Genomic DNA, 26930 nt, shown 5'->3' on the forward strand with positions numbered 1-26930 from the left:
TTCCTTCTCTCTTACTAGAGAAGGACCTTGTGAACGTGACTCCATGCAACCAGCTCCCTGCAGCCACATGGAATGGGAGATGGTTTGTGTGGGTGTTCCAAACCACCAGATAGAAGTGTAAAAATGGAGCAGATGAGATGCCAAACCCTTGACTAATTTAAGGTGGCATAATGCAAAGGGCTTCTGACTGATGGAGAATTTGGCTTTGTTTTCAGATCTTCAAGGCATTTCATACATGACATCAAACAATGACAGCTCTTCTGGAAGCTGCAAAGATTTGGATAGTGGCCACCCCAGTGATGCAGAGGTTTTTCTTTTCCATCTTCCTTCCATACCCTGACTTTACTGCTTAATATAATAGTCCATTTTACCTGGTAAGCTCAGCCAGTGTATTTTGTGCAATTCATGACATGGTTTGGCTAAAGCTGTGCTCTACGCAGTGGATCTGGTTACCAGCTGCAGCAGAACTTCAAAAATGAGATGAATTAAACTGTGGAGGGAGTTTTTTGGGTCTGACCATTCAGCTTTGGGGTTCCAAGTGGAGGAATTCGAGCTCCATAGCATACTTCATGGGTTCTTTTATTTAGAAGCAAACAGCTCAGCTGGGATCTCTTAGCCTGATGTGAAATTCCAGCTTGATGGTTTTCTGATAAATAGTCTGTCTCCTGGCCTTTGCTGAAGCTCTAGGAAGGAATGAAAGCTGCATGTAAAGCTGCAAGCACAATAAGCTGTATTTCACTTTTATAGGGATTTTTACCAGCAGTTATTTTTATTGTTCTCAGACATTAGCCTCACTAATTTTCCCTTTTTGTTCTTTAAAGGCTTAAAAGTAAAGCTTATCAAAAGACAACAGATTTTTCAGTATTTCCTGGGAAGGTGAAGGAAAAGTCTCATGAAGAGGCATCAGTTGAAACATCATTTTAATCCCTTGGGCTGGGTGTGTTGTTCATGTTTGAGCCTCTCTCTCAGCTGCAGCTTGGACTCTGTAGGGGTCTGGGTGGGCAGAGCAGTTTTAATTTCAAACAGCTGAGGGTGTGATGCACGTGGGGTTAAACCTCTGTATTGCTCTCCCTTTGATTTGCACCTGAAAATGTCTAACAGGCACATGGGCTTGTATAAACCCTGACTGTGAGGTGCTCCTTACTCTGAGTTTGCAATAATTTCATTAAAGAAAAGGAAGCAAATGCCTTCATATCTTTGTAGGCTAAATCTCCTTTCCCTAATTTCACCACTGTGCATTTTGATCTTCACTAAGAGCAGGAGCAGGTCCCCAGCCCTGCTCCCTGGGCTCTTGCTGAACCAGTGTAAGAGCAGCCAGGGAAATAAATACCTGCAGCTTCACCCAGAAAGTGCTTTTTGCTGTCAGCAAAGTATTGGAGCACTGACCTTGCAGATGAGTGGGAGCTGCTGTGTGCTCCTGCTGCTGTCTCCTGTGGGCTTCACTGGGGAAGCACTGGCATTTCAGCAGGGGAGGAATCCTGCTCCTCACCTGGAGTCTGCCATCACAAACCCAGGTATTTATAGCACATGCACCCCTGTGGAAAGAGCTGCTGTTGTATTTGGGCCACTTCAGTTCTATATTTAACTCTGTTACCTCCAGTGAAAGCCCTCACATTCTGCCTGTTAGTTTTCCTTAGCCTGCTCTCAGCTCATGCCACATGTCATTTCTTTTTGCCTCTAGACAACTACTGCCATATGTCTGTAGGTTCCAAAACGAGGAGAATGAAAGAACTTTCAGGCAAGTGATGAGATTAAATTGACAGAGTGCAGGACAGGAGCTGAAAATGTTAGACTGCTGCTATGCCCTCTCAAATTCCCTTTTACCAGCTAAGAAAATCTGCCTTTAAAAATGGCTGGGACATGAAAAGAGAGTGACATTTAAAAGTGAACAGAGGGAGCATCTGCAGAATTCACAACCAAGGTGTGAGTTGATCAGGAAGAAAACCCCAGTTAAAGCAGTGATGGACCAGAGGCTTTTCCCAGAGGAGGTCTCAAATATTTGACCTTCTGTCACTTTTTGAGCAAAAGATTCAAATGTCTCTGGGAGTAAAACCACACTCTGGATGGTGTTTGCTTTAGAAGTGAGTCATGCCTGGGAAAACAAACTTACTCAAGATGCATCCCATGGCAAAACAAACTTTTTTGAGATCAGCTTACTTCAATATCATAAATTAGTCCAATTCCACTGGAATTTGATATCAGTTAACCTAAATACAAATGTATGTGTTTTGTATAAGCTTCATTTTTAATAATAAGTGAAGCTCTGGTCATCTCCTCCTTGGGGACAAGAAAAAGAATTAATTGGTGAGGGATAACTGGAAAAGACTTTAATCTCTGAGGAGAGGCGGGGGAAAAGTGAAAATATATAAACAAGGAGTAATTTCAAAAGACAGATTGAAGCTTTATTTTACTTCTAGGAGATGTTGGAGGTGCTCTATGAAATGCAGTAGCAGGAAATTGAAAAGCAATGAAATAAATCAAGATGTTTGAACATGTAAATAAAATTTGATACTTAGAAGCAATTCATAATAGAAAAAAGACTGAAATGTGGCTATTAGGGACTCATGAGTGACAGAGCAATCTGGCTGCAGCTCAGTGTGCCAACTCCTGTGTGCTGCAGCACCAACTTGATTTGACCATTTAAAAGCTGTGTTTACCCATTTATACTGAAGCTTCACTTCATTCTCTAGTCCTACCCCACCAATTGTTTGTAATTTTTTAATAGATCAGGCACAGAGCTGTGCTTGTTTGGAGGGGATCCCCCTGTGCAGAGCCTGTTTGCATTTGCAGTGTAGCTGCAGGTTGTGTTTGACTTGGACTTGTGTGAGCTCAGCCTGAGGATGCTGTGATTTTAAACACTGTGCCTTATTTTAGTGCAGTGCATGGTTATAATTAAGGGAATTTGCAAGGAGAAATTTGTTTGGGCTGGATATGCAGACATAACACCACACAGATTGCATTCTAAAGATACACACAAACCTCTCTGTGAAAATGTGGCTGAGCAGCCAGGGAAGAGGTTGAGTAGAGATAAAGTATGAAACAAGGGAGGAGCCCTCCACCAGTGTCTGTGAATGAGAGCTAAGGCATTCCTTCCTACAAATGCACCAGGATCAAGGGGGAAGAGGCCACAGCACCATGGAGGAAGAGGTGCAGTATGTACAACCTCATCTATTTTTACACTCACTTACCTTCTACTCCCCTACCTGCTTACCAGCCTTAATTTGTTTTATCTAAGTGAATGGATTGAAGTGAAAAATTAAATCAAAAGGGACCAAGTGAACAGTTTTGTCTTGCAGCTTCCTGCAGGGTATGGATTTGGGTCATTTGGAGGAATTTAAATTCTTGACTAGAGGCAGGTGAAAGGTTGGTGTTCCATCTGTCCTTTTGCTGGAAGTGTAATAAACCCCAGGTAACAGGCGAGGATGTTATTGCTCTCAGGCTGATAAAGTCTGCACGGGAAGTGCTGCTCAATTCTTTTAAATTACACAACTGCCAAATTATAAACAAACTCTGGAATACAAGGAGTTGTTATGAATTTTATCTCTTTCACTTTGCCTTGCTCAATATCCTGCCCTTTATTAAACCACCTAAGGGATGGACTGTGAGAATCAAGAAATCTCCTGCAGTTCCCAGTTATTGCACTCCATGTTTTTACTAGAACTGCAGTCTCTCATGTAGAAATGGTGTCATGTCTGAGGGATATGAAAACCATCTCTGAAGCACTGGGAACTTTCCTGCTTTGTGCCTCTTTCCAATGGATGTGGGATAAATCCCATGTTGAGACCTCACTGTGGAGCGAAGCGATGAGCAGTGCTTTGGAACAGATTCTAGGTCACAGGGGTTTTTGAAATTTTATTTTATTTTACTTCTTAAGATATATTTAGAAACTCATTAAAGCTTTGTCCTTATGGATTAGACATACTTAAAACAATGGCAGGATTTTCTCTGAAGGATATGATGGAATTTGTTGACAAGATTAAGGACAGGCGAACGGTGTCACCCGAAGCCCACAGGAGTCACTGCGGAGTTCACTGATAAAGGATTTGGATGTGGCCTCCAGAATTTTGCAGGTGGAAAGAAGTTAAAAAAAAAAAAAAGGCAGCTTGTTTTCCTTCTTGGATAAGGAATAATTCATTGCTGCTTCCTAACAGAAACCATGGGCATTGATTTTCCATGGATTTATGTGTGGTGGTTTACAAGACTAATTTTTAAAAATGGTTTCTGTTGGCAGATGTAAGCAGTCTCCTGCTGCACTGGCTGAACAACTGCCATTAAGCAAATGGTTGTCATTAGCAGGTACTTTTTTAAGCTTCATTTTGTTTAAGCATATTTTTTTGTCCAAATATCTGCAGAATTGCAAAATAGGGAAAAAAATCCATATCTAGCTCAGATTGCTGAGAAATCTTTGGGAAAATTGGTTTATAAAGCATCTTAAAAAGATGGACACAGCTGTACAGTGTTGACTGTGTCATTCTAAATATAATTCTAAATCTTATTAATTCTAAATACAATTTCATGAAAAGGAAGCTCAGGGAGAAATATAAATGGGTTTCTTAAATACATAGACATTCCTCATGGAACTTACCTGCCCTGAATTTTTAATTCAGTGATAGATCTCTCTTCAGCAGTTTCTTTTTAGAGCAACACCTCAGCCGAGGGAATGTGCAAATTATAATCTCAAAGTTCTATTTCTGGAGGTTTCTAACTCAACATTGAACCATTTATTCTGAGGGGAGAGCTGCTATGTGAGGTCTCTGGTGTCCTGGCTGGAATTCCCTTACCTGCAATTTGGCTGGTGGGATTTGCACCCAAATACCTGAAAAGCCTCTGATTTACCTGATCCCTTTTTAGGAGTTCTTTCAGTAACAATTATTTATTACAGCTCTGTTACTGTTACCTTGCTCTGAGGACAAGGAAGTCCCGTTGGTTCCATGGGAATTGCAGTTGCTGATTTCAGCTCTCAGAAGGGCTGAAAGGGATTTTTGGGTTTTTCTGTCTCCCTGGGTGTACCTAAACCTCTGGGTGCTGAGGATGATGTGCTAGGGATGGGAGGGGAGATAGTTCTGAAAAACTGGGATTTAAACTAGACTAAACTGGAATGTTGGGTTTGTCCTGAGAACTGTGATCTACAGCTACAACTTTGTTGTTTTGATGCCAGCTCTACATGTGTGTACAGCTACTGCTCTAGACTCTTTTATGAAATTAAAAATTACTTCCTGTAAGTGCTTTACTTTCAGTTAAGGGATTTAAAACATGTACATGATCCCATTTTCATGACACATTGTTTATTTAAGGCACCTATTAATACCTTCTTAAATATTAATATAATTTAAATTTTACTTGCTGCTGCCACAAGACAGAGATACTTCTGTGAGAATCATTGTACTGTTGTGTATTATACTTCAGGGCAAGGTTGAACCTCAGCCATTCTGCAGTATATCTGGATTTAAGAAACAGAGGAGTCATGGGTCTCAATTAACTGTGATACACCTGTATGTCCCTCCTCAGAACCATCACTTGCTGCTCCAAGGCTGGATGTGCCAGGTCCAGACCTGTGGCTCTGCTGTGTTCTGTTTGCCAGAGGCCCAGGGGCTGTGGCCAAAGCTGTTTGCAGATTGTTCCCAGTTTTGGGGCAGCTGTGACCAAATTCCCCACTGCCAGCATATCCAGGACAGCACTGGAGCAGTGTCCTTCATTTCAGGCACTGACCTCACAGCTCCTGTAATATAAAGCAGCTTTTATGTGTTGGATTTTTATTTTTCTGTAAGAGAAGCTAGAAAGTTTTATGGTTTTCTGACACATGAGCCAGAGAGTGAATGAAGAATGCAAAACTTCTGCATTTTTAGGGGAAATTGCTTCCTTTCACACCTGCTTTCATTGACTAATTTAAGTAAATAAATCAAGACCAAATTTTCACTCATCCTCTGCATATTAATCCTCTTATCCTTCCCATTGTGGCTCTTTGGGATGGGGACCTTGCTTGAACTGGTTTGTTGGAGAAAATATATGTCATGGTCATTCATATCATAATGTTCATTACATTGGTGACACTATCAGAATTAGAAGCCTTTGTAAGAAGTTGCCACGAGTGCTCACTTCCCCTGGAGCTAAATGAGTGAGTGAATAATCTCTGAAATGAACTGAGTAATTAGACATTTTCTCTCTGGAGATGGGACAGGCTCCAGGAATAAATATGGGCAATTCCCATTCTGAAAGGAGCATTTGGAAGGGTTACAACTTGTTCCTGTAACAAAAACAGGCCAGTTAGGAGCAAAAATGTGGGGGACAATTGCTGAAAATAGCCGTGGAAAGAAACAAGCCCTGAGTCCCTGGCTGGCTGCAAAGGGGATGCAGAGCAGCAGCCAAAATGCCAGCAGTAGCAGTGCCAGGTCAGACAAACAATAGAAGTGACAAGGCACCTTCTGGCCAAGGACAGCCCCTTCACCCTGGATTAACTGGCATTCTGTGGGAATTCTAACCCCTGGAAAGAGACCCTAAATGGCACCCTTGGAATTGGACTTTTGCACTCCTTTCAAACTTCTCCCCTCACCTTTCTTTGCAACAGGATCTAACTTCATTGGAATGTTATTTTTTTGGGGGAGGGTTCATTATTTTAAACAATTGTTTTCCTTAAATAAATCTTAATGTTAAATCTTCATTCATATGGCCTTGACCTGGCTGCCTTTTTCAAAGCAAATTTCTCTTCTGTGGGTCTTCCAGCTGCAAAAATATACAATGTGAATATCTGCCCCAGGGTCAAAGTGATGCTTCTGAGTGTGAAGTGTAACAATGTGTGTATTTATCCAGCTGATAAACATGTCAAAGCTAAGAGATGTGTTTGACAAGGAGAGAGGAGCAAAGTGTTGAGGGCATGGAGGCAGATGTCCACTCTGACTGCCCTCTGTGGGCTTTCAGGTGTTTTTATTGGCACATCTCTAAGTGTTCAAGTAATAGTTTCTGTTGATGGGTGATATGAAGTAGAGAAGTTAATTACTTATTTATTAATTCCCAGTCTCAGAAATTATCGGGCAATGAGAGTAATGAGAATGGAGTAAAATCTGAAGAGAATTTCAATAAACCCACAGTAAAAACTGCAGAAGGACTTGGGAGTTTGCTAATTGATTGTCTTCATGGAGAGAGAAATCATGTTTAAAATTATCCATGCATCATTTGTTCTAATGTAATAACCAAAAATTATATAGAAGTAATTTTATTGGGGGGCAAAAAGTAATTAACCTGTCCTGTTACAATGAAACAGATTTTTTCTGGAGAGAATTCTGCTGGGGACAGCAATCCTACCTTTGATTATGTGCTATTGCATTATGAAAAGTGCAATTCAGTCATATTCATCTTTCCTTCACCAGATTTTCAATTTACTGTGGTATGAGCTAACTGAGCTTAAACTTGGTATGAGGTTCCTTAAAGGTGACATTTCAAATAAACATAATTTTTCTGCAGTGCTTTAACACACTTTAACAAATGAATGGCAGATGTGAAATAATCTCACAGTCAAGAAATACATCTTGTAAAACTTGGGTGTTTTGAGTAACAACATCCTTAATTTCTCTTTTGCTTGATTAACTTTTGCATTGTGGTTGCCAGGGCCAGGAGGAATTAAATACAGTTCTCCCTCCTCGTGCCAGTGGAGCAGCAGAACAACATTTCTGAGCCATTTCCCTGCCCTGTGCAAGGGGAAGTGCTCTGTGGCACTGCACCCTGCCAGGGGTGGTGAGGCAGCTGCTCCAGAGATACACATCAGCAAGGGGAGTGGAATTCAAACTGCCTTTTAATTGTGCTGAGATGTGAACTGGGAATTATGAACCAGCACCATTTAATGAAATACACTGTCCTTAATAGTCTGGGAGGGGGTGCTTAACATGTAAGGCAAAGTAAGTGCTGGATCTGATTGGATTAGTGGCAAATTTAATCTACTGGATGACACTGCTGATTCAACAGTCTCCTTTTTTTCTAGGATCAAAGTGACTTTGGCTTGACGTGATCTGCTCAGTACCCTAAATGAACTGTGGGCTGGATGGGTCTGATTCAGTATTTCAACAGGGAAAGGAATTTGATTTGAGAAGTTGCAATGTACAGAATGGGAAATTATCTTTTTACAGCATCAGAAAGCTTTTCTGTGATGCAAAATTTCCTCAGATATGCTCCCCAAGCAGCAAATAATAACTCACAAAGACATTTCCCTAGAATATCAGTGCTTACTACAGAATTTATGAAAACTTGTGGTTTCCATTATATTTTCCCAGCCTGAATCCAAAGGACAAATATCCTTCTCCTGTAAAGAGGTTTATCTGACTCAGCAGATTTGATTGAATGTTCTTACACCAGGAAGATGAAAGACTATGTAAATAGGTTAAGCATGGGCTGAATTTTAGTGGGAAAAGCCTCTCGAGGTTTCAGAAGCACTTTAAAAATTGATACTCAAATCACAAGTATCCTGCATTAGTCCTAGGTCAGTGTGTTACATATTGAAGAGTGAAGTGTCTCTAATTAAAGACTAGGAAAACTGATTTGGATCTTGAGGTAATTTGTGTCTATGATGGGATGTCCTGTTCCTAGGAAATCCCTGTGACACGGGGAGGTCTGAACACCTGGAATTATGAACTGAGGCAGCTCTTGTTGCAAGGGAAGAGCTTTCAACAAAAAAACATTTTAAATTTATTTTAATGTATTTATTTTGTAGTTCTGAAATGTGCTCTGTTTTCCAACTCAGACTGTTCTGTGGTTCTGTGAAAGAAACTGGTTTGGTGACTCCAGTGGATGTTATTTGGGCTTTGGCAAGGAGAACAAAGTAGGAATTGACCTGACACAGTGAACAATGACACTGAAACAACATTGGCCACTGCCAGCATTTACTGTGTCCAGTGGCAAATGCTTGATGCTCAAGGGATTGCAGACTTTGGATGCAATGGATGGCAAGAAAAAAGCACAGCTTCTTTACAGGGAATTCTTTACTGCCACACAAGAAATATTGTGTTTGTGTTAAGAGAGAGGTGGTAAAGATAAGGTGCTTTGCTGGAAATAAGATGCTGATTGTTACTCACTTCCTCTGATTTTACTTTCCCAAACAGGTCTGCATGCCTCTGACTTTCACAAGAAAAGATTTGTCTTACTTGTTAGTTCAAACTGAGGTCAGGTTTCCTTTCTTTGACTCTGCCACACTGTCTTTCCCTTCCAAAAGTTTCAAATCCAGGTGTGAGTCTATCCCTTAATCTGTCTCTTACTAAAAGTTCCAGTCCTTTAGAGATCTGACCCTTTAATCTCATATTCTAAGAGCAGTAACCTGTGTGTTCACGCTTAGCTCAAGGAGAAGGATTTTTATCAAAATATAAAATGTCCTCAGTAAGGACAGTAATCAGCAAGCAAATCTGGAAGTTGACACAAGTCTCAATGGCTTTTAAATAAAGCTCCTGCTGTTTAGGTGGAAGTGATGTCTCAATAAAATGGAGACAAGGAGCTCCCAGTCCTTTTTACTTAGGGAGTCCACCAAAAAGGGCTGCCAAAGTCATACACCTGGAGGAGCCTGGTTTGATCCTGTTGCTTTTCCTCTTTCCCTGATGATGGGAGCATCCCTTGGAGTTAGTGTTCCTTGGATCACTGGCTTAAGGAAGGCCTTGACTAAACCCAGGAAAAGCCATGGCCTTCTAACAACCCCCTCTTTGTCACCTCAAGTTCTGCAATGGGAGCCCTTTCCTTGCTGTCCTGCCCAGTGTGAATTGTCCCTGTGTGCTGACTGTGGAGCCAGGCCCTGGGCAGCACAGAGCAAATGCTCTCAGCAAAACTCTGCTAGCATTCCCTTACCAAAAAGTGAAAATGAAACCTGGGAACGAGATGAGAACAGGTATGGCAGCAGGAGGAGACTGAGGTGGGAAAACTCAACACTGTTTCCTGGGATATGGGCCAGAGGTGTGTTAAATGCCTTTTCTGCCTTCTCTCTATTTGTAACAACGGGCAAAAGAAAGGTACAACCAAACCAATCCCCAAACCAGCCCAAAGCTTGACAAACAGAGCAGATGGAGCAGTTCCCATTACTTCTCACCCCACTTGCTGCCCAAGTCACAGTTGGGCTGATGAGGAATGGTGGGACTTGCCCTTCTGGAAGGGTTCAGTTCCCACTAGAGCTGGGAACAAAGTGCCCTAGAAAGGGTTATTTCAGCTGTCCCATGAAGTTCCCTTTTCCTTGAGAAGAGCAGGCTGGGTAGGGGAGTGGAGCTCTCAGTGGCTGCTCTGCCAGAGGAGCTGCTGCTGCTGTTTTTCAAGGAACCTCCTTGAAATGTGTTTATGCTAGGGGAAAAGCAAGCTTATAATTTTCCTGAGCTGCTGGCACCTTTCCAGGAGGGCATTGTTTTGTGTGTCAGCTCTTCCTGGGGTCGCTGTGTTGTAATCACTGCTCTGGGAAGAAGGAGAGGAGAGGAGGTTCCTTTTATTCTCCAGTCCTGTGCTCTCTTTTTCTGTTAGTCTTCCTCAGGACTGGGAGCTCCTGTGGGGTTTGCAGCTGAGGGCAATTCTCTGTACCCTTGCTGAGGCCAGGATTGCTTGTTGCCATCTGGGGACTGCTGGGGGTCATGTTTGTGTCAGATTTAGAGACTTTGTTAACAACTGTAGCGTGACAAATCTTAGTGCCACGGAGGCAATTCCATACCTGTTAGAGCAGGTGGATGCAGGAAACACTGTGGGATGTTCTGTGGTTTTCCAGCTGGGGTGGATGGGTTTCCTTCTTGTGCTCAGCCTGCTGTAAACAAAGTGGCAGAGGGTAATTGATACAGGTTTTCTCCTGCTGTTTCCACAGGTGAACATGAAAGCAGGGTTGTCCTGAGGAATGGCAGGAAATGGTGCACATGGATTGGAACTGGCTGTCAGGCTCACAAAGCCCATGAAATGTATAACCCTCCTGCAATAATTTATTGCTGCAGATCTTATGTTCGTGTCCTAAGTCACACAAAAGACCTCATTCATAAATTTAATTTTGGTCCAATTGTTTCTGCCAAGATTTTCTTTACAGGAAAAAGCCCAGATTTCTTTTGACCATATCCACTTCCAGCAGTGAAAAGGAAACCAGGCATTCCTGGAATTATTATCAAAATTCCTTTGTCTCCACAGGGCAGGAAGCCAGACTGCTTTGTTTTAATAGCATTTTTCTAGCCTTAAACCTCCAAGGCTGCCTATATGTCTCAATTTTCTCCAGAAATTTTGGGATGCTGTCTGCATTTTGTTACAGCAGCTGCCCTGACAGCTCATTTATACACTGATTTTACCTCCCGTGCCCACAGCACTGCAGTATCTGAGCTGATCCCTGTGTAATAAAGCAGGAGAAAGGCTGGTTTGCTTGTCTTTGGCATGACTTGCTGTGGTCATACATATGTAATATAATGGGATTTGTAATCCCCTCCCCACCTAAACTGTTTTACTTGGAGTTTTCCTGCAGTTTGTAGTTACACTCACATCTGTATTTTATGCCCAGAAACCCGGGGATAATTCTTTTTGTCTTCATTCTCAGAAATCTCAGGAGATTCAGTCCTACTTTGCAGCTGTTGGTATTGAAATATGTCAGTATATTTTTTAGGTTTCTAGAATTTATTCTATTTCACAACATTACTATATTTTAGTTTCTTTAGCAGTATTAATCAGAGATGATAAATGGGACTGTACCACCTGTTTGGGAAATGCTCACGTGTCTCTCGTAGCTTTTTGCCTACAAAATTCTTTCTCCTTGTGACCCTACAAAAGAAGCTTTCAGAGTGGCCAGAACCAAATCCTGGTAATTTGAGGGCAGGTAGTTCCTGGAAAGACCCTCCCCTCACGTGCACATGGCCACACAAACACATGCACTTGATTTTTGAGTCTGACTCATCTTTCAGCATGTGTTATGTGGCCCAGGAGGGGCAAGAAAGGGCCCAGGGGGGCTCCTCATGCCAGGGGCAGAGAATTAGTCATGGATTGCTCCGTGGAAACCTCAGCAAGAAGGACATGACCACTTCCAACAGCCCTTGGAACCAAAAGCCTGCACAATTATTTGTGTGTTTGGGGAGAGGAAATGCGTAAATTGCTTTCCCATTAGTGAAGTAACCAGGAAATCAGCAGAGGAGACCTTGTTGGAAATGTTTGTTTTGTTCTGATGATGAAGATAAGCAGCTGGGAGAGCTCTCAAGTTGGACTGCTCTCCCTGAGTCATCCCAGCTTTGTCTGGATGTCCACGTGCTGAACACAGCACTACAGCCCTGCAAATGGGAGCTTGAGGGATTCTTGCAGCTGCCACTTTGCCATTCTGAGGTTCCAGAGCAATTCCTGCATTTGGCTGATTTCATCTCTGCTGGATGAAATGGTGCTCAGAACATAAAGGGAGAAGGTGCTGGGGCAGCCAACAGCAGTGGCATCAATTGCTGTGCTTGAGGGGCAGCTCAGAGGGGGACATGGATTTGGGAATGGCTGTGCTGGGGGAAGATTTGGATGGACACACATCCACCAGGATGGACTGAAAGCAATTGAAGTCCTTTAGTTAGGACTGCATGGAGAGATAGCTGAGTCTTGGAAGCAGTAAAGTGGAAGTACTTCCTTCACCTCTTTGGTCAGGAAGATGCTCACAATATTTAAAACCCAAGATCAGCTTAACTAATCCTGGGGAGAAGTGCCCTCAGTAGGGGAGCTGCCACATGTGCTGTGCTGGGATCTGCAGGATCACTGGAGAAGTCTCAGGTGCAGCCCAGGGAATGGGCAGCTGGTGCTGGATGTGCTGACTTGGGAAATCTCAGCTGGTTTTGCTGCAAAGACACTGCAAATCCACAACCAGCAGAGACATTTGCCATGGAGCATGGAGGTAAATAATTATAAATCATTGATTCAACAGTTTTACAGCAAGAAAATGTGCCTAGTACAGCTCTCAGTAATACATGCTGTGCTTTGTTACCTGTGTTGAGATTACTTTTAAATTATGGGTGTTTTAATCAGCATCCTATTAATATAACAGCAGTGTATGTTGATTGCAGTGAAATAACACTGAAAAGGCACTGAGAAACCAGAAAGTTGTTTATGTGGAGCATTTGGCTTCCTCTGAAGCCCTGACAAAACATGGGCTCCCAGGGTGTATGCCTCTCACAAGTGTTGTTGTGCATCAGTCCATGTTGTGGGTTTGTATCTGTGCACTTTCACAAGATAAAGCACAGGCCGATTAGTTCCCAGGCCCAGCTGCAAGTGTAGCATACAGCCACAGGGATCTCAGGAAGGCAGCAAAGGCAACAAGGCAGGGGAAAATGTGGATTTAGGACAGAAAGAATCTCACCATGTGGATAGGGAAAAACATAAAAGGTGCCTAAATCTCATCCCTGGGAGATCTTGGAAGCCTAAAAGTGTAACGTGGCAGTGTTTGGCTTGCAGCACCTGAGTCCCCTCTGCCCTGGCTACTGGGAGTCTCTCTGGAATTATCCCATAATCCCAGCATCATGTCAGGAGCACAGAGATACTGATCAGACATGCAGATCTTCAGAAATGGAAATAATGAGCTGAAGCTGGGGCAGGATTCTCTGTTGGGTGATGACTACTCTGCTCTGGCTCAAGAATCTTTCTGCTCCTAAGGTCAGGATGTTTGGGCTATCAGGAACATGCAGGAGACATCTGCAGAGTTTTCCTAAGGGCTGAAGTAGTTGAGTGCTGATTTCAGCCAGAGCTGGACACACAGACCGATTCCTGATCTCTGAGGTCCCTCCTGGGGCTTTCTCCTCACAGGGATTTCATCTGGAGGCATGGAAGCTCCAGCTGCAGAGGGAGCAGCCCAGGAGGTGTGAGTCCCTAGAGAGTGACATGCTTGCACTGATAGATTTTAAATACCTTGTCATTTGAATATTTCTTTTCATTATCCCTTCCCCAATCATTCCAAAAGAGTCTTACAGAGGAGATGGAGGCTGCACCAACAGCCTTTTCCTCTGCTATTGTGTAGCTGCCAGCTGAAATGGATAGAGCTAATTTTTCCTTGGAATTAGGTTCTGTGCTGAGATTGCTGGTGCAGTAATTTTACAAAATGCTCATCTTTCCTGCTTTAAATGTGCCCAGCTCAGGAGGGACAGGCAGGCATTACTGTACCATGGCTCTTTAATGGGCTCTGGAAGCACGAGGGTGGTTTCAGTCCCCAGGACATATTTAATCTTGTAACATCTTTTACTGCCTTTAATAGCCTGTCCTACATCTTAATCACTCAGTGTAGAGAAATTAATCCAAACCCCTCCTTTGTCCTGATAATTTTAAATCTCTACTGTGTTTGCCCAGGTTGGCCTGTGTTCCTCTGGCAGTTCCAGCTCTGCCCTTGCCTGCTCGTGGGAATGCTCCCATAGAGCTGGATAACTGTGTGCATCTCTCTGCTTTTCCCCTTGGATGCTTGCTGGGTTTGTAGTTTCTCCTGCTGTGTTTCCAGGAGGCTTTGGACACTGTGTGCACACTACAGCTCATGCAGGATGCTCCTATTGCAGGGAATGAGGTATCAGCAGGATCAGAAGTGGGACAAGGAGCTGGAATGAGAGCCTGAGAGGGTGGCCCTGCTACCCCTCTTGCTTTCCTGGCACTGCCTGCTGCCCAAATCTCCTGGAGCCCCATCCAAATTCCCCCCATACAAACCCAGAACACGGGCTGCTGGTTTCACTGGCACAGGGAGGAGGAGCAGTTGTGGGTTGGCTGTTCCCCCACATATTCACGTGGCTATTGATCTTTGTTGTGAGTTTTGGCATCTCTTTTGTGGTTGTAGCAAGAAAATGTTCAATGGTTCAATGGTTTCAGTGATGTGAGAGCTGCTATTTCTGTACCCCCAGGAACACTGTTTGAGTTTGGGATTGAGTCACACAAACAGTAACCCATAAAAGAGGAGTTTACAGGTTGGATAACTGCCTCCTAACGAGGCACTAGATGAGCATAAAATTGATTGAGAGGTTTGGTCTGACTCAGAATTCCTGGAGATGTGGTTTTCATGTTTGGCCTAAGATGCAGTTTGCCAGGTGGAAGCCAATGTATTATTAACTTGAGATTGCTGTACCAATAGTAAAATTCTCCCCTAAACTAACTTTTCTAAACTATGTCTCTTCAACATCTGATGTGCCTGTGAAATGCAATTTTGTGTGCTAAGAAAAGTGGCTGTGAGCATCTGTGGGGATTATGACTGACCTTTAGTGCATGTATTTTAGTGTCTCAGTCAGTTTGACCCTCTGGGTTTTACACAAATATTGCTGTTGCTGGGAAGCTTTGTATTTTCATTTATTTTTTTCATTTTCTCCTGTAAGTGTTGATTTAACAGAGGCACAGCAGAACTGGGAGAAGCTGGAGGTGGCTCTGTGGATGCAGTGGTTTCTCAGTGGCCACAGGTTTGCAGGGGACCAGGAGCCTTTTCAGCAAGGGGCACTTAAGGGATGCAGTTCTGTGTGACATGGGGACACCGGCGTGAGGTTGAGATTCCTGTGAAAATCAGGTGGAAAGCTGGAAAAGGCAAGCCTGGCTTAGGGAAGGAGGGAGGTTCACCTCCCTTCCTCCCCTAAGCAGAGCTGTTCTCAGCTGGTGCCTTTTGCAGCCCTCCCTTTGATTCAGCAGGAGCCTGCTGAACATCCACCCCCCTTTCCTTCTGTGTTTGCAGCCCGCGGGCTGTGCCTGCTCTTGGGGACACTCCTAATGAGCACAGGGGAGTGCGGGGACACAGGGACAAACCCGGTGGTGAGATTTTACTGATCATAAACCACAGCCACTCAATACCCGAGCAAGCTGACAGCCAGTGGGAAAGGCTTCAGCAACAGCATAATGGCTTTGATTTTCTCTGTTTCCATCAATAACGTGCCAAATGCATTTAGCACAGGCTGAAGGGGAGCTAACGGGGTATCAAACAGGCCAGCAAGGAAAGCCGTGCTGCTGTCACCTCCAGCGCCAAAAAACCCCAAACAAAGCAAGGTTAATGTTTCAGCAGCCCATTAGTGTGACAGTGTTACCCAGCTGTTAGCAAGAGCGTTACCTCAGCTGACATCTGAGATAATTTTTAGGTGCTCCTGTAGTTAAATCCTATATTCTCCGTGCAAGGTTTTTAAACCTTTAACTTTTTTTTTTTTTTTTTTTTTTTTTTTTTTTAGCTTATTTTTTTCCTGATGAATTCTACTGGAAATTTTGTTGCTAAATGTGTAACAAAACCTCCAGCCTAAAACAGTAACATTCTGAAATGGAAGCCAACAATACATTTCTAGTAAGTTGTGTCCCAGGCAGCGTTTGGGGGACCTGGGGAATTTCTTGGTGACCACAGGGAGAAGGAAAGCCTTGGGAGAGCTTCACCACAGGGATGTGTGTGCACAGGCAGCCCACACCTGCTCGTTAAACTGCCTGATCCACAGTGGCACCTAAATCCAGGCAAATGCCAACACTTTGGAGTCTGAGTCAGACCCCATCACTGAATTGTTAAAGGCATGGCAAGGGCTGCCTTAAGATAGGGAGAATATGCTTTCTTCTAATTAATAGTTAACCTGTGATTAAAAGCTGCTGCACCTGAGAAAACACACTATTTTTGTGTGTAATCTGAATAAAATTCGCTGATTACAAGGTAATTAGCACCTGTCTGTGTGTAATGTGTGCTGGAAAGGGGAAACATGGCACATGATGCCTGAGAAGTGTCAGGGCTGCCACTGCATCTTGGATGTTTGAACCAGCATGTGCTGGCTTTTCCCTTTGCTAGGATTCAGTTTTGACACACTTGGTGAGCTTGCTCAGCTTAGGTAATTATATTTTTAATTACTGGGAGAAGTCAGGAATTGCTGGATCCATAATCATGAGGAATCTGAGCTTGGGGCAGGATAATTTCTGACAACAGCAAGACTGAGAAGTGCAAACTCTTAGTGCCATGGTGCTCACTGTCCCAAAACTTTGTGAGAATATGTGCCTTTGTTGTCAATAGCTCCTAACCATTCTGGTGAGCTTAATGAAACCCTGCCTTGGGCAGATGTCTTCCTTTCTACATGACAGCACTAATCCCAGTGCCCTGCATTGTGGGGAATTCGGCTGCACTCTAATAAGAAGTTCTCCAGCACTTCTTCAGTGCAGGCTGTTATGTAAGATGTGCAGCCCTAATAGAAATCACAGGAGACAGGGCTAAAAATGACCTTGGGAGGGCCTCTGATCCTGCCCTGGGGAGGTGGACGCTGCCAGCTCTGGGTGCAAGGGGTGGAAATTGCTGAGAGTGTAAATCCAACGGTGCCATTTCATTTTATTTCTGTCCAAACAAGGTAGCTGAAAGGGGATGGATTGCAGTGGTAGCGTGTCTCAGTCATGAATATTAATATTGAGGTAATTAAATCAGATGAATCAGGAATTCTAGGACAGGGAGATGGTTTGCATGTCATTGAATCTGCTCCCCAGTTAGCAGAGAAACCCTTTCCTAAACGTGTGGAGCTGCCAGGTAGTTACAAGAGGGTTCAGAGCACCCCATGCACAACCTTGCTTTTCATTTCCCATTTATTGAAAAATTATTTACTTGTCACTGCAGTGTGCTGGGTGTGGGTTTGAATGACCAAAATCTGATTTGATATGCAATTATTAAATTCCTGCCAGCACAGTGCAGGAATCTCAAAGGTCTTTTCCAACCTAGTTAATTCTGTGACTGTGGAAGAGCAGAATGACAAATGGAGTTTGTCAAAGTTGGAAAGTTGGATATACCTGAAACAGTGCAGTGTCACAGCTGCTTGTGAGTTGTAAGCCTCCAAAAAAAACCAAACAAACAAACCAAAAAAATCCCAAAACAAAACAAAAAAACTCAGAAAGAAAAAGGAAAATATTGGAATTTAACATGGCATCCTCACCCATTCTCAAACATCAGAGGATAATCTGGCTTAAAGAATATTATTAATTCCTTGCTAGACTGAGACCAGGCACCGTCATATAAAAATGGATAAAGCCAGTGCACAAATATGCCTTTGGCAGCAGCATAAGTGTCTGATAAAGTTTGACATAACCCCAAAATATCTCCCTGCTTCAAGAGTGTGGATGTCAAATGAAAAAGAGATCAGCTACGTAAATATTGATGTTCTCTTACAACATGTTAGAGTGACAGATGTGGAGAGAGGATGAATTGTCACTGAATTCCCCTAAGAGAAAAATATTTCTGTGTCACTAATAGTTCAGAAAATGGTTTTATTTCAGCCCTGGGATGAAGCAGCACACGTTGACCACGTTCTCAATGGTGTTAAGAGCACAGGGAGCTCAAGGACAGAAGCTCATTTGGTGGTAACCCATTCCTGAGAATGGGAATTTTTCCAGATTGTTACACTCTTAGCAATGCCTCACAAAGGAAGATGGGAAGGAGTGGAAATGGAACCAAGGCAGTGGTGAGCCAGAGACTGTCCTGTTTGCACAGGTTGTTCCAGAGCAGAAGAGATGGATCATACAGGTCTTCTCATAATCACTTTCAGGTGCAGCTTTTCTTTGGTTGGGGTTTTTTAAAGTTTGGTGACAATGTTTCACTTCAGGTGTTTTCAGTTTCTCCATCTCCTATGTCCTTGACTGACTTTGCTGCTCATTTTCCCTCTAAGCTCCTAACATCCCAGCATAAATATATTAAGAGATCCTGAAATATATATGTGACTAGTCTATGTGTCAAGAAGACTCACATACATTAGGTTTTGCTTGCTCAAGCCTTTGTTAGATGACCTAATTTCCCCTTTAAATCAGATGACAAGAGGAGATTTAAGTAGCTGTTTCACACTTGAGAAGGGTTAAGAGGCACAGACATTCCAGCCCAAACCCTCAGCTGGTAGGAGCTGGCATTGGGAAGTTGGGAGCTGAGGCAGAGTCGTGTGATTTGAAGCAGCAGAGATCTCTGCTCTGGACTCCTGACAGACAAGTGAAGCAATAAAACCAAGAGGCAGATGGTCCCAAGAGGTGTTGTCTGAGGAGATAAGGAATGCTCAGCCAGGAGATCACAGAAGTCTGGAGTGAAGGGAATCCAAAGGGGATTGCACAGAGGGAACAGCTGAGTACAGCTGGAACTGGACTCCAGCATGAAGTCCAAACCCACTCTGCCACAGCACAGAACTTGTAACCCAGAATTTAGAGCTGGCCAGTGCCAGAAGGGCCAGGTGGGTGCTCAGGAGACATCTCAGGTAGAACACAGCAGAGGGAAGGCTTGGGATGTGCCGGGAGCTGCTGCCTGTGCCTCCTCCCAGGCGTGCCTGTGCTGGGAAGGAGCTGATTTGGTGGGAGGGCCCCTGTCGTAGGGAGTTAATTGAATGAGCTGTTCATCTCCTAAGTGCTCATCTGAGCCGGGCTCGGCGGCTCTCCAGAGATGCACCCATCACTAACTATGAAAATCCTCACGCAGCAGAGCGCGCAGAACCTCACATTACCTCTTCCTCCTTTATTGCACACTGCTATTTTTAATCCAGTGCCTGGCTGGGCATTAATCATCTTTGACAAATTACTGTGTGTTGTCTCCATGTTGTGTAAATTCCCATGCATATTTTAGCCTATTGCAGACTTGTAAGAGCAGTAAGTGACACCTTATTTCCCTTATTTTGCGAGCAGGCTGCAGTAGTGAGGAGGTATCAGAGGAAATTCATGCCCAAATTCATCTGTCAGTTTAAACCAGTGAACAGCTGTGTTGTCAATGCAGCTTTGCAGGGCTGCATCAGCCATCAGCACTGCCCCGATACCCATGGATTCCATGCCATCAATCATCAATTCTGCTAATTACATGGCAGTGGGAGTACAAATGTGTGATGGGAATTTACATCTCAGAGGAAGCTGAGTGGATCACTGAGTCAGGAACGGGTGCATGTGGAATTCCACCTACATACAAGGAGGTGCAAGAGTCGCAGCAGTTTTTCTGCACCTTTTTTCTAACACTTGAGTGCTACATTCCTAGACATGTCTCTCTCTTAGATGCAGGACTTTAAGAGCAGCAATTCTACGTGACCCAAGAAATGTGTGATGGCAAAACTCGTGGGTGCTGTTAGTGCCGGATCAGGGATCTCCTTTTCTTATGTCAAGTTCTTGGGAGCAGCCTGGGAATGACTCATGTTCTTCACAACCCTTGTGGAGGTCAGTGAGTGGCTGGTGAGCAGAGCAGGCAGGGTTTGCTCTTGGTGCAGTTCTGAGGGCAGAGCAGGGCAATGGGAGCGGGAGCCACTCTGTCAGCCAGCTGGGAACCTCCCAGGCCCTGGGGACACACAGCTGCTTCCCAGCAGGGCCTGGCAGAGCCGGGCTGGAGCCCAGGGGCTGCTGTGCTGCGTGGGGAGAGGCTGTGTGTGCCCCAGAGCCTGGGGCAGTGCGAGGGGTCCCTCTGACCCCACTGCCTGCACGGCACATCTGCTGTCCCTGGGCTCTGCAGTGCTGACCCAGTGTCTGTCTGGGAGAGTCCTTGGGTCTGAGACGGGACCACCTGAAGGTGCAGCGGTTCAGAATGACAAGCCACAAGGAACTGATCAATTCCAGGGTCGGTGGTGTTGGCTCTGCCCTGGGAGGAGCAGAGTGGGGTGTTCCTGGATATTGGAGAGAGGCAGTCTGCTGGGAGCGCAAGCGAGAAGGTGGCACAGGCTCTGGCACCGGTGAACACAAGCAGATCTCTGTGGATAATACGAGTTTTTTTCTGTTTGATTTTTTAGAATCAACCTTGTCCTATGTTAGGCAGCTGGAGGCCAGAGTAAGACAGCTGGAGGAGGAAAACCGCTTGCTGCCCCAGGTGGGTGCCAGCCCCGCGGGAGCTGCAGAGGGACCAGCAGCCCCTGTCCGTGCTGCCTTTGACCACCCAGATAACACAAGGCTCTCACTGCTGTTTGCTCATCTTGCTGTGTTTGACTAGGGGATTCTTTTAAGGCTGTGACAATGCTTTCATTAATTTTTGTTTCCTTTGCAGGCTTTGATACCTTGTTAAGAAAAATTTCCTGGAAGGCGCTACTTCTAATTAATTAATTAATTAATTAATTAACGGGTTGGGAATCACTGGGAAAACTGACCCTTTGCATTCTGGTTTTAATCCAAGAGGTTCTTGTTAACATATCAACTACTTTTTATAGTTAACTAAAATATTTTGCTCTAAAAGTGCAAACATTCTAAGTAATAATTGTGTTATATTATTTTAATACTTTAAGGAATATATTAGCTACATTAATGCAAGACTGAAACTCAATTGAATAAATAAGCAAGCATGATGTTAAAGGTTTTCCTATCATGTTTCTAAGAATGAAAAGTTTAAGAGTCGAGTACAAATGAATCAAAGGCACTTGTAATTTTCATATATGCACATACGTACAAGAATGTATTTCTGTTCTATTTCTTTAAATAATCCTTAGAAAAATCCATCAGGTCTTCAAATGAAGTTGCCCATTGGAAAAGAAGTTGGATTTTGTTTAAATTGAACACTAGTCATTGGTCTGAGGAAGGAAAGTGCTTTTTGTTGGACTCAGTACCATTGTTTGACTGTGAAATCCAAGGTAACAGTGATGTTGTAGGAAGTAAAATCCCTGGCTCAGATTTATTGCCCTTTTCCTAAGGCAGATTTTAAGTAAAATGTGGTGGCTTTTCCCCTCACCTTTCATATGACAGTTGGAAGGGCCTCTGCAGCTATTTGCTTGGTCACCTTGGGCACTTTGCTTCTCTCTACCCTAATTTTTGGATCTGGAAAAGAAGGACAACAAGAAATGTCTGCTCACTAACATGTAAACAGTTTCCAGTAGAAAAGACAAAATTTGATCCACAGCAATAATGAATATTATTTTCTTTTCAAGAATGGTTTTCAGGGCAAATGTTAACAACCCCACCCAAAAATACTGTGTGGTTTGTCTTGGGTCTGGAACAGCACTGGGAGATAAATTGTGCAGAACATTCTTCATGGGCCAAACCTTTAGAAGTGTCTGTGTGTTTTATGTTTGATTTGTCTGGGTTGGAGGTGCTGAGGCAGAGCCCACAAAAAGCATTCCCAAATCTTACCAAAGCCTGGAACACCCACACTGTGTGCAATGAGTTCAGTGAAAATACCTTTGGCTGGGGTGCCAAACCAGAGGGGAGTGCCTTTGGGAACAGCCTGGCACCTAAGCCTGTAGCTGTTGCAAAAATCATTGAAACAAAATATGCTGAGGGTAGGGTTTTAAAGGGGAACAGAGAGGTGAGCAAGCCTGGAAACTACTTTTTGTTTTCAAAGAGCCAGGTCAGTTTGTCTTATGTATGGTTTTGTTGGCACAGGGATCTGTGGCAGAGTTCTGAAAAATCTCCTCATATCTCTGGATACTTCATTCTAAGACTTAATGAGTGGTAAGAGTTCACATTTCCTGGCAGATTTTACTCTTCCTCCTGGTTGAAGTCCTGTCTTTGGGAGAGGAAGGAAGTGTAGACACTGAGTTTGTTCTAACTTTGCACTCATCACCTCGGTGCTGCATTTGCCTGAGTTTGTTCTGGGGGTTTGTGATTCCTGTGGGTCCCACCTGGAACGTGCTCACCTCAGTGGTGAGCAGGCCCTGCCACAAAGACAAGGATGCAGGATGGAAATGCATAAACTCCTGGCACTGGTTGGATTCCATTTAATGGGAGGAATGGGAATTTGTTGGGCTTGGAGCCAAGCCAAGCTTTTGACAAATAAACTGAAAATCTACAGCAAGCTCTGCAACTGATGAAGGTTTTTAGCACGGCCCTTACTCAGTTACAGTGGCCTGCCTTAAAATTTCAGGAGTGCCTCTGAGAAATGCCTTTTGATTTTTGGATACCTTCCCCTGACGAGGTGCTGGAGCACTGGGAGGGTTTGGGAATTGCAGGATTGCACTTAGGAGAGAGGTGACAACTCACAGTTGTGAGTGTGACACCTCTGCTGTCTCTGCTGAAGAGCCCTGGCCTTGTCTCAGGCTTTTTTCTCTCCTCCTGCCACACTTTTCTTCTTTTTCCTCTCTGTTTTCAATATCCTTTCTTCTCCCCCTTTTCTGCTTATTTGTCACTTGTGACACATTTGTCAACACCTCTCCAGACAAATCATTCTGTTCCTCTGTCACTTAGATGTGGTTCTTTTGCTTTGCTTGTCTCCCTCCATATGTATTAGTTTTCTTTTCAAAACCCCACAGACCTCTAATGTAAAGGTTTTATTAATATTTAGTGGCAAGAGCATTTCCAAAGCAAATGGTTTTAAGTGCTGCCATCACTGTTGAAATGGAACCTCTCTCTGGAAATGGAAGCTCACTATGCTGTACCAAAGGGCTGCTCTGTCAGGGGAATTGCAGTCCCACCACTGAGTCAATACTTTAGTTTGATCAGGTAATAGAAAAGGTATAAGAATGGGAATATTCACTTAAGCCAGTTAATGTCTCTTGCTGTGCTGCACAGGGTTGAGAAGGTGGCTCAGAGCACAGGAGGGGATTTCAGAGTTAGAAGGAGCTGTAGGTTGCAGCTCTGGTGAGAGCTGTCCTTTGTTGTTGTTGTTCTGTTTTCCTTCTCTCCAACAACAAGATATAATCCAGACCCTTTCAGTTTCTGGCCACAAGCAGGACTTTTGAGCAAGAAAGCAGATACTCTCCAAGATTTATGGCATGCAGCTGGGTCTTCTGTTGGGAATGCCAGAGTGTGCTGGCTGTGGCTGAGCCGAGGGGTGAGCAGCACTCCCGTGGGCAGGGCTGTGTGACAGCAGGGCCTGGGGCTGCAGGGCTTCAGCAAGAGCTTTTCTGTTTGAGTTGAGGCCAGAGCAGTTCCCCGTGGGGCTGGGGCAGTGCCGTGTGCTGACCCGAAGCACACACGGAGCAGCAGCGCCCCTGGGGACCGGCTGCCGCCGAGCAGGGAAATGGCAGCGTCAGCACCGCCCCGGCCACAGACAGCTCTGACCCGGCTGGGGGCCAGCTGCCCACCGGAGCTGCTCCATCCCTCCTGCCTCAGCTGCTCAGGGGGCACAGCACAGCACGAGGCTCATGGGCTGAGATAAGGGCACATCACTTCCCAGCTCTGTCATGGGCAGGACAGCCTTGGCCTGGAGAAATTAGTTTAGTTCAGAGTAGGATAATGAGAAATAGAAGCTAAATCTTGAAACACCTTCTCCTCACCCCTCCCTTCTTCCCTGGCTCAGCTTTACTCCTCATTTTCTCTATCTCCTCCCCATCAGCAGCACAGGGTGGATGGGGAATTTTTTCCTCCTTCTGAAATGTGCACTCTGGGCTGGGCAGTGACAGGGGGCTCATCTGCACTGAGCTGCAGGGCTGAGAACTGGGAAGCCATCCCTAAAGCCTCCCACTGCTAAAACCCTAAATCTTCCCTTGTCACACCAGCCCACTACACCCAGACATAGCACCTATGCTGTTGTAATGAAGATACTCAGCAATAATTAATAAAAGATGTAGGGATCAAAGATTGGCTTTGGATCCCAGCTGCAGCTCCCTGGGCTGTGACAGCCCTGGTGTGTCAGTCAGTAACTTCAGGGGCCTCCAGACCTGCCCTGGTGCCTGGCTGCTCCCCGTGCCTCCTGCTGGGGGAAGCACATCAGGATCTGGCATCCACACGCCAATTAGCAGAAGATATCCCTGAGTTTTGTAAGGGTGGTACTTCAGGGCTGATCAGCTCAGCTGAAACACTCTGGGAATGTGGACATCTGTCATACAATGACAGTGAATGCATTTGCAGAGGACAAACTTGGCAAGTCACCCAATTTAAATTGCTTCAGTTCTTATTTGTTTCAGGGGAGGAGGAGACTTTTCCCCTTCCAGCTCTTTGTCCTTGTAATCCTGCTTTCCCTTTCGGTGAAGGGGAGGGGAAGCATTGCCAGGATGCTGCAAAGTGCCAGTGGGGCTGGAGTTGGGATGCAGGCAGTGAGCTCCTGGCTCACTGGGAAATGGTAGGTGTGACTCTTAGGCACACATTAGTTTATTTTTAAGCCCTTCCACTATTTCCATTTTCTTCTTTCTTCCCCCTTCCATTAGATTATCAAATTTTATTTCAATCAATTTCCAAATATTTCAAAAACCTTTCGCTGAGATATGTGTTTTTTATTTTCCTTCTTCATGACATTTTTAAAATTATCAATCTAATAAGAAGATGGGAACTGTTTGGTTAGTGTTTTTTTTCACTCACAGTCCCATAGTGTTTGTCTCCTCCCTTCCTTAGCATGTAGAATAGGGAATCCTTCAAAATATAATTAAAAGCCATTCAACAAACTGGTGTTTCCTAATCATGTCATCAAATATTTGCTGAAAGAAAGTGAATCAAGAGCATCCACCCACCCAGTTCTTTCATGTGCTCCCATCCCCAGTGTAAATTAGTAGGCCATTAGTGAAGGGCTCCAGTTCCCAGCAGCTCAGGTTCTGGGCAGAGTCTTTGTTTCAGGGTGTCCATTGTGCTTGACAGGAAAGGGGTGGAAGGGAAGAGCTCAGGAGCTTCATGTTCCCAAGACACAAATTCAAGAAAAACTTGGTGTACTGAGAGTTGCAGTTCCCAGAAGAGAGGTAGTGGTTTTTTGTCCTGAGGATTTTCTCATAGGCTCTGCAGAATCTTCCAGATTTTACATGTGTGGCCTCCAAGGTTTGGAACTGCCACAGCCCAGAACATTTTTCCCTTGCCTGTTCATTATCAAAAGAAGTTTCTGAAGGGCCTGCTGGCTGTTTCTGAGGGGGTTTAGCCAGCAATGGTTTTGGCCATCAGAAATCTGAGTATGCCTCCAACCCACTGTGAGAGTGTGTGGATTTTGGCAGCAACATCATGGAGAGGTCTTTGAGGACAGGTGAAAAACTGCAGGGCTGGAAGATTGTATATTTTAATTGACAGGAATGTTCCCTAAAAAAATGTCAGTGTTTTCTTTAGTGTGTTATTAATCCAGCAGAGCAACACGCTGCAGTTATTGCTTTCTGCCTTTCCTTTCTCCTGCCTGTTTGAAACAAGCTGACATACACAGTCTGTGTTTGCTTTGAGCTGTACAGGGAAATTGAAGGCTGGGGAAATCAGGGGAAAAAGCTTTGAAAATCAGGTAGTGATTGAACTGGCATGGCAGCTACCCAGCAGGAAAGATCTGCTTCCCAGTCAACCACTTGCCTCTGGGATAAGAGGCTGCTACAGAATGAGGTAGGGCTTGGATGGTGGGTGAGCAGAGCAGTGCCCAGCAGGCAGGAAAATCCTGCTCTTGGGAGCTTTGATGAGGTGACTGAGTGTCCTTGGGGCAGCCATGGGCTGCTTTTCCCCTCCTGGCTCTCCCTCTGGGGGGGCTGGCACATGGACTCCCACAGGCTGAGCTGGACACTGAGCTGGGCACTGCAGTGCTTTTCATTCATGGCTGTCCTTATCAACAGTACAGATTGACAAAATGAAGCTTTCTACTGACTTGAGTAGAAAAGCTTATGATTAATTCTCTCCATCACAGAATGCCCTGTTCTACACAGGGGCCTTTATTCTGACCCTGACCAGGGTACAGTGCAGGGTTTGCCTCTGGCACTGTGGGGAAATGGCCTGAGTAGTAACATTTTGTAGTTAGTGTGAATGAAATGCTAAATTTCCATTCATCTGGGCTTTTTGTTAGGTGATATTGCAGGGCTGAGTCAGATTTCCTGTTCTTTCTATTCACTAGAGTCACATTTTGGCATTAGATATTTTGTAGATTTACTTCTAACAGCAAATGGATCTGTGCATTCAGGGATTGTTATCCTTGTGGGAAGCCATACACAGGAAATTGTGTAGGTTTTACCTGCTCTCTGCAGTGGGATGACCTGCACAGAGATCCCTTTAGACTCAGAAGAGGCCATGTGCACACTGCTGCACTTGGGCACAAGGGCTGGCCAGGGCCAGTAGGGAAGGCTGGTTGTGTGGGATGAGCAAAAAAGTAAATTATTTCTCAGGTGCTGATGTTATACAGCACTGTTTGTTCTCAATTACCCCAGATGTTGAAAGTTTATAGAGAATTCAGGACTACAGAGCTATGACATCATCTCTCCTGTCCAATTTGGATCCACTTCCACAGTTTGTTACTGGCT

General features: G+C 44.4%; 1 protein-coding gene across 4 annotated transcripts in view; it reads left to right on the top strand.

The window, feature by feature from the left end:
- Positions 1 to 26930, top strand: part of CCDC85A (coiled-coil domain containing 85A) — a 63251-nt gene that overhangs the window by 26252 nt on the left and 10069 nt on the right. For 2 of the 4 annotated variants that reach the window (XM_056486645.1, XM_056486646.1), the window contains exon 3: positions 20616 to 20692. The exons of the other annotated variants lie outside the window; for them this stretch is intronic. In XM_056486645.1, coding sequence (XP_056342620.1) covers positions 20616 to 20692 — 77 coding nt within the window. The remainder of the gene's footprint in view (positions 1 to 20615; positions 20693 to 26930) is intronic. 4 annotated transcript variants of the gene reach the window in all.

This window comes from Oenanthe melanoleuca, chromosome 3 (genome assembly GCF_029582105.1).
Source record: "Oenanthe melanoleuca isolate GR-GAL-2019-014 chromosome 3, OMel1.0, whole genome shotgun sequence".
Taxonomy (NCBI): Eukaryota; Metazoa; Chordata; class Aves; order Passeriformes; family Muscicapidae; genus Oenanthe; species Oenanthe melanoleuca.